Genomic DNA, 7,293 nt, shown 5'->3' on the forward strand with positions numbered 1-7,293 from the left:
GCTAACCAGGAGTTAACAGTAGCTAAAGGCTAGCCAAGAGCTAACAGTAGCTAAAGGCTAACCAGGAGCTAAGAGTAACTAAAGGCTAACCAGGAGCTAACAGTAGCTAAAGGCTAACCAGGAGCTAAGAGTAACTAAAGGCTAACCAGGAGCTAACAGTAGCTAAAGGCTAACCAGGAGCTAACAGTAGCTAAAGGATAACCAGGAGCTAACAGTAGCTAAAGGCTAACCAGGAGCTAACAGTAGCTAAAGGCTAACCAGGAGCTAACAGTAGCTAAAGGGTGTGTGGTACTTCAGTTCTGGGTCTCCAGGAGGTGAAGCAGAAGTGACAGAATCCTGATGTGTAACAGGTGTTGGAGCGAGGACCACCGTACCCTCAGGTCATCCTGCCTCAGTTCGGAGGTTACTGGATTGAGGACCCTGAGGCTCCGCCCACCTCTAAGGTGAGCAACAGTGAGGAAAAGGAGGGAGGAGAAACTCCTCCAGGGGATTGTGGGTACCAGCTGGAGGCAATAAATGAGGCTGCGCGGGCGTACAGGAAACACTTCCTGGGCAGGGTGAGGCTTGTGTTTGTTTGTTTGTTTGTTTATTCAGGTGTAACAGTGTTTATTGCTCACCTGTAACCTGCTTCTGTCTCTCAGGAACATCTGAACTTCTTCTGCTCTGCTGGCAGTTTGGGAAACCTTCTGCTCTCTGTGAGACACGAAGAGGAAAATGATCAGGAGTACCTCCATGTTGTCGTCAGGTAAATATAAACACAAACAACAGGTGAGCCTTACCTGTTTGTTACCTGCCACACCCTCAGCTGCAGTCTACCTGATGAGCAGCAGGTGGCGACACCTGCAGCTGCTAAACAAAGTAAAGAAATAAAAACATGAAGTCACTTTAGCTTCTGATCCGTCCGAATGTTTTACAAACTTTTCATCAGATGGAGGCAGCAAACAGGTCCCAGTTTGGACTGGTCCTGTTCCTGGTCCAGGTTTAGGTCTGTGTCTTGTCTTTCAGGTGTCAGATGAAAAGTGTTTATGACAGATTACCTCTGGTGGAGCTGACAGACATCCCGAGCGTACCTGAACTGGCCAAGGTGAACATCTTATTAGAGCTCATCCTAAAACTGTGTGAAATAAATAAAAACAGATGTTTAACCTGGATGTTGTTTCTGCTGAAGCTGCTGTGTGATGAACCCGCCTCGCTCCGCTTCACTCCGGTTCTTTACCCAAAGGTGAGATCCTTAAACACACCTGAGCTTTAGTCCTGCTGGAACCTCCTTCGGCTGATTTCAGCTGTTCCTCTGTCTGAAGGCCTCTCAGCTGATACTTAACTACGATGAACACGAGCTGAACAACACCTTCAAGTTTGGAGTCGTCTACCAAAGATTAGGACAGGTGCGCACAGACTCACCTGAACCCTGGCTTCATAGTTTCTATCTGAGGCAGACTCCATCAGTCTGACAGGTGTCTGATGGAGTCTGCCTCACCTGTCTGTCAGGTGTCGGAGGAGCAGCTGTTCTCAAACAACGAGGAGACTCCGGCCTTCACTGAGTTCCTGCAGCTTCTGGGAGACACTGTGGATCTGAAGGACTTCAAGGGGTGAACATCACACAAACAACAACAACATAAACAAAAACACAAACTACAATATAAACAACAAAGATAAAAAGTTAGAGTCAGCTACGTGAAAGTTTTCTTCTTATATTTGATCTGTTTTGTTCCAGAGTTAAATATTTATTCAGTTGATAAGATAAGAACCCTATCTCTAAGGGAGAGTCCAGCCACCCTGCAGAGGAAACTCATTTCAGCTGCTTGGATCTGTGATCTCCTTCTTTCAGTCACTACCCAAAGCTCCTGACCATAGATGAGGGTAGGAACGTAGACCGATCGGTAAACCTTCACCACTACAGACCGGTACAACGCCCGCAGCACCAATCCACCTGTTGATCTCCTGCTCCATTCTTCCCTCATTCATGAACAAGACCCTGAGATACTTAAACTCCTCCACTTGGGGCAGGACCTCCTCCCTGACCCGGACAAAAACACCCTACCCTTTCTGGCTCAAGACCATGGTCTGGGATTTGGAGGCACTGATCCTCATCCCATCTGTGAACCGCTCCAATGAGAGCTGGAGATCAGGATCTGATGAAGCCAATAGGACCACATCATCCACAAAAAGCAGAGATGTGATCCTAAGGTCACCAAAAAGGATCCCCTCAACACCTTGGCTGCTCCTAGAAATTCTGTCCAGAAAAGTTATGAACAGAATCGGTGACAAAGGGTAACCTTGGTGGAGTCCAACTCTCACCGGAAACAAGTCGGACTTATTACCAGCAATGTGGACCAAGCTCTGGCACCGGTCCTACAGGGACCCAACAGCCCATATCAATGGGCCTGGTACACCATACTCCCAGAGTAACCCCCACAGGAGTCCCCGAGGGACACAGTCGAACGCCTTCTCCAAGTCCACAAAACACATGCAGACTGGTTGAACTCCCATGAACCCTCCAGGACCATACTGAGGGTGTAGAGCTGGTCCGCTGTTCCACAACCAGGACGAAAACCACACTGCTCTTCCTGAATCCAAGATTCGACTATCCGACGGACCCTCCTCTCCAGGACCCCTGAATAGACCTTACCAGGGAGGCTCAGAAGTGTGATCCCCCTATAGTTGGAACACACTCTATGGTCCYCGTTTTCAAATAGGGGGACCACCACCTTGATTAGGTTAGATCAGATGAAACGACAACAAAGTCGATCATCGAACTGCGGCCTAGGGTGTCCTGGTGTCAAGAGCACAAATGGACACCCTTATGTTTGAACATGGTGTTTGTTATAGACAATCCATGATGAGCACAGAAGTCCAATAACAAAACACCGCTCAGGTTCAGATCGGGGGGCCGTTCCTCCCAACCACGCCTCTCCAGGTCTCACTGTCATTACCTACATGAGCGTTGAAGTCCCCCAGCAGAACGAGGGAGTCCCTGTTAGGAGCGCTCTCCAGCACCCCTCCAAGGACTCCAAGAAGGGTGGGTAATTTGAGCTGCTGTTAGGCTCATAGGCACAAACAACAGTCAGGACCCGTCCCCCCACCCGTAGCTGGACGGAGGCTACCCTCTCATTCATCGAGGTGAACCCCAACGTACAGGCACTAAGATGGGGGGCAATAAGTATGCCCACTCCTGCTCGGTGTCTCTCAGCATGGGCAACTCCAGAAGGAGGTGTGTCGAGGTGAGTCCGACTATATCCAGTTGGAACCTCTCAACCTCACACACCAGCCCAGCCTCCTTCGTTTTAGGAGGGCAGGAAGTCCCAGTTTGTCCACAAACCAGGAAGAGGAATAATTTAAAAAAACTTCAACTGGTCTCTGCTGGTCTCTGTAGGTTCCGGGGCGGTCTGGATGTGTGTCACGGTCAGACGGGTGCTCAGTCCATCTATACAGTCCATAGAGGACAGGAGGTCATGTTCCACGTGTCCACCAAACTGCCCTTCACTGAAGGAGACACACAGCAGGTAGACAGCATGACTCAGCAAGTTACAGTGGTTTAATTAGTTTGTTTATTATTACGTTCTGGTCAGGAAAACCACTGAGTTTGTTTTTGTTGTCTCTGTGTCGAGAGTCACACTGATGCTGTAAAGTGATGAGTCATGATGACCGGACGCTGCATGATGTCACATGACCTGACATAAGTGCTGATGTCATGATGTAATGGTTTGAAGACTTGTGATGATGATGTCACTCAGCTGCAGAGGAAACGACACATAGGAAATGACATCGTCACCGTGGTGTTCCAAGAACAGGCCACGCCCTTCGTCCCTGACATGATAGCCTCCAACTTCCTGCACGCCTTTGTCCTGGTGCAGGTGGAGGAGCCCTGCTCGGACCACACCTGCTATAAGGTACTGGTACTGACTGCTGCATGCCAACAGAACTTTAGGACGTTATAAACCAGTTCACTTCCTGTTTACAAAACTAAAAACATTGAAGTCAAACCTTTGATTGACAGGTGTCAGTCACAGCCAGAGAAGATGTCCCACCGTTCGGCCCACCCCTCCCGAACCCAGCCGTCTTTCAGAAGGTGAGCCTGCAGTTTTTCACCAGGTGACAACCTTCAGGTGTTCTGAAGGTAAACTGATGTTTTTATTTTCAGGGTCCGGACTTCAGAGACTTCCTGCTGACTAAACTCATCAACGCCGAGCTGGCGAGCTACAAGAGCGAACGCTTCGCTCGCCTGGAGGTAAACGCACCAGCAGGGGGCGACACACACAGAAACCAAGCTCAGCTTTTCTGCTCTTTGGACCCGTTTCAGGAGCGGACCCGGGCCGCCCTGCTGGACGGACTCCTGGACGAGCTGCAGAGACGCTCCCAAAGCATGCTGGGATTGAGCTCAGGTGAGGAGGAGGAGGAGCGAGGGGAGAACGGCCACGCCCACGGAGGGCTGCTGGAGTCCATCAAGGTCCGGTTCCGTTTGAATGTTAGAATCAATAAAACTTAGAAAAATGTTTTTAGTTCAGGATTTTCTACTTTATTTTTAAAATAATCCATGTGGAGCTTCTAACTTCCTGTTTTTATGTCAGAGAGCAATGAAAGGGCGGAGCGTCTCCATGGAAACAATGTCACGGGGCGGGGCAGGACTGCCCACCAGTCTGAGTGGGGGCGGTCTGGCACACCTGAGCGTCGAGGTGAGCATATTCAATCACATTTAAATGAGTTACTGCGACTCAGCAGATTTTATCCAGCAGTTACTGTGACTCAGCAGATTTTATCAAAGGTTACTGCGACTCAGCAGTTTTAATAAGACAGTTACTGTGACTCAGCAGATTTTATCAAAGGTNCAGTTACTGTGACTCAGCAGATTTTATCAAAGGTTACTGCGACTCAGCAGTTTTAATAAGACAGTTACTGTGACTCAGCAGATTTTATCAAAGGTTACTGTGACTCAGCAGATTTTAATCAAGTGGTCCTGTGATTCAGCAGATTCTATCAAACAGTTACKGCGACTCAGCAGATTTTATCCAGCACTTACTCTGACTCAGCAGACTTTATCCAGCATTTACTCTGACTCATCAGATTTTATCAAAGGTTACTGTGACTCAACAGATTTTATCAAAGGTTACTGTGACTCAGCAGTTTTAATAAGACAGTTACTGTGACATCAGATTTTATCAAAGGTTACTGTGACTCAGCAGTTTTAATAAGACAGTTACTGTGACATCAGATTTTATCAAAGGTTACTGCGACTCAGCAGATTTTAATCAAGTGGTTACTGTGATTCAGCAGATTCTATCAAACAGTTACTGCGACTCAGCAGATTTTACACCGCAGTTACTGTGACTCAGCAGATTTTATCCAGCTGTTACCCTGACTCAGCAGATTTTATCCAGCATTTACTCTGACTCATCAGATTTTATCAAAGGTTACTGTGACTCAGCAGATTTTAATCAAGTGTTTACTGTGATTCAGCAGATTCTATCAAAAAATTACTGTAACTCAGCAGATTTTATCCAGCATTTACTCTGACTCATCAGATTTTATCAAAGGTTACTGTGACTCAGCAGATTTTAATCAAGTGTTTACTGTGATTCAGCAGATTCTATCAAAAAGTTACTGTGACTCAACAGATTTTATCAAAGGTTACTGTGACTCAGCAGATTTTAATCAAGTGTTTACTGTGATTCAGCAGATTCTATCAAAAAGTTACTGTGACTCAGCAGATTTTATCCAGCATTTACTCTGACTCAGCAGATTTTATCCAGCGGTTACCCTGACTAAGCAGATTTTATCAAATGGTTACTGTGACTCATCAGATTTTATACAGCTGTTAATAGATTGTTGTTCTGTGTTTCCTTTGTTAGACTAATGTAAAATCACCGGTGAAGAGACGGTCGGTTCTTTTCCCTCGACTGCTGAGCATCGACAGCCAGACGGACAAACACCGAAGGTATGGTTCTCAGGAGGTATCTGATTGGTTCTCAGGAGGTATCTGATTGTATCTGATTGGTTCTCAGGAGGTATCTGATTGGTTCTCAGGATGTATCTGATTGGTTCTCAGGAGGTATCTGATTGGTTCTCAGGAGGTATCTGATTGTATCTGATTGGTTCTCAGGAGGTATCTGATTGTATCTGATTGGTTCTCAGGAGGTATCTGATTGGTTCTCAGGAGGTATCTGATTGGTTTTGAAGAACCTTGACATTCTTTCTGTTGGTCAGAACTAAATGTTTTTATAAATCAGCTGATTTGATAAACATCCTGAATGTTTCAGTCTCAGCGAGCAGCGCAGCTTGGACGGCTGCCACCCGACACTGGAGGTGAGGTCAGAACTGTCGTCCAATCCCAGCTCTCCGGAGGCGGGGCTACGAGGCAGGTGAGCTTATTCCTGTTCTGTCTCAGACTGAGAGGAAACAGGCAGCACAACTGTTTGTTTACATGTTTGTTTGTTTGTTTGTTTGTAGGGTTCACGTGAAGAAGGAGAGCAGTAAGATTTCCAGGTCGACCTCCAGCACCTGCAGCTTCAGCCTCCCTGCTGACGACACTCAGCTGGTGAGACAAACAAACAACAACAAGCGTCTTGTTTGTTTTTAGGGTGGATGAATCAGGCTGTAGTGAGCAGTCTGACCTGGTGGGGGTGCTGTTGAGTCATTACAGTTGTTTCAGACTTGTTTCCTCTCTGGTCCTCAGGCTGCAGCGGCGGCGGACAGCCAGCCTTCCTCTCCACTCATCATGTCCCGCAGCCCCACAGGTTCATCCTCCTCACCTTCATCACCTTCCTCATCACATCCTCCTCCTCCTCTGTCTGATCGATGCTTTTCTTCCTGCTGCAGAGCTGAAGAACAGAAACTCTCCCAGATCCAACCTGAAGTTCCGCTTCGACAGACTGAGCCACTCGTCTGCAGTGAGTCTAAATTATTTACAGGCTTTTATCAGTTTAGGTTTGTTTGTTTGTTTGTTTTGAATTGTTGCACAGTTGTTTATCATGTTTGTCTTCACTGTGCTGTTAAAAAAGAGATATTTTACTAACAGACTGAGCAGCAGGTAGCTCCATGTTCTCCTGCCCTCTAAATGTTTCTGCTTCCTGTTTGTCAGCAGGGAAACTGAAGCTGACGACTCCTGAAGGTTTGTTTCACTCTGCTTTGCCTTTGTTGTTTGTTTGTTTGTTTTTGTTTGTGTTGTTGTCTCACCTTTAATTCTTTTCTGCTTTTTAGGAAATGATTCATGAGGATCATCTGTCAGAAAACCACAGAAGACAAAAGTCTGCACACACTGATGGACTCACACACACACACACACACACACACACACAC

General features: G+C 46.9%; 1 protein-coding gene across 11 annotated transcripts in view; it reads left to right on the forward strand.

Annotated features, from left to right (window-relative positions):
• LOC106532107 (rap1 GTPase-activating protein 2) overlaps positions 1 to 7,287 on the forward strand; it is a 26,117-nt gene extending 18,830 nt beyond the window's left edge. For 4 of the 11 annotated variants that reach the window (XM_014028102.1, XM_014028105.1, XM_014028104.1 and 1 more), the window contains 18 exons: positions 351 to 557; positions 642 to 745; positions 1,006 to 1,084; positions 1,169 to 1,222; positions 1,302 to 1,385; positions 1,489 to 1,589; positions 3,374 to 3,503; positions 3,735 to 3,890; positions 3,998 to 4,069; positions 4,142 to 4,447; positions 4,569 to 4,673; positions 5,847 to 5,932; positions 6,255 to 6,356; positions 6,445 to 6,532; positions 6,671 to 6,731; positions 6,814 to 6,884; positions 7,076 to 7,105; positions 7,195 to 7,287. In XM_014028102.1, the coding sequence (XP_013883556.1) occupies positions 351 to 557; positions 642 to 745; positions 1,006 to 1,084; positions 1,169 to 1,222; positions 1,302 to 1,385; positions 1,489 to 1,589; positions 3,374 to 3,503; positions 3,735 to 3,890; positions 3,998 to 4,069; positions 4,142 to 4,447; positions 4,569 to 4,673; positions 5,847 to 5,932; positions 6,255 to 6,356; positions 6,445 to 6,532; positions 6,671 to 6,731; positions 6,814 to 6,884; positions 7,076 to 7,087 (1,818 nt within the window). In that variant the 3' untranslated portion in view covers positions 7,088 to 7,105; positions 7,195 to 7,287. The other 7 variants (XM_014028106.1, XM_014028107.1, XM_014028103.1 and 4 more) reach the window with 6 other exon arrangements.
• The last annotated feature ends 6 nt before the right edge of the window (positions 7,288 to 7,293 follow it).

The sequence above is a fragment of the Austrofundulus limnaeus genome, unplaced genomic scaffold (assembly GCF_001266775.1).
Source record: "Austrofundulus limnaeus strain Quisiro unplaced genomic scaffold, Austrofundulus_limnaeus-1.0 Scaffold718, whole genome shotgun sequence".
Classification (NCBI taxonomy): domain Eukaryota; kingdom Metazoa; phylum Chordata; class Actinopteri; order Cyprinodontiformes; family Rivulidae; genus Austrofundulus; species Austrofundulus limnaeus.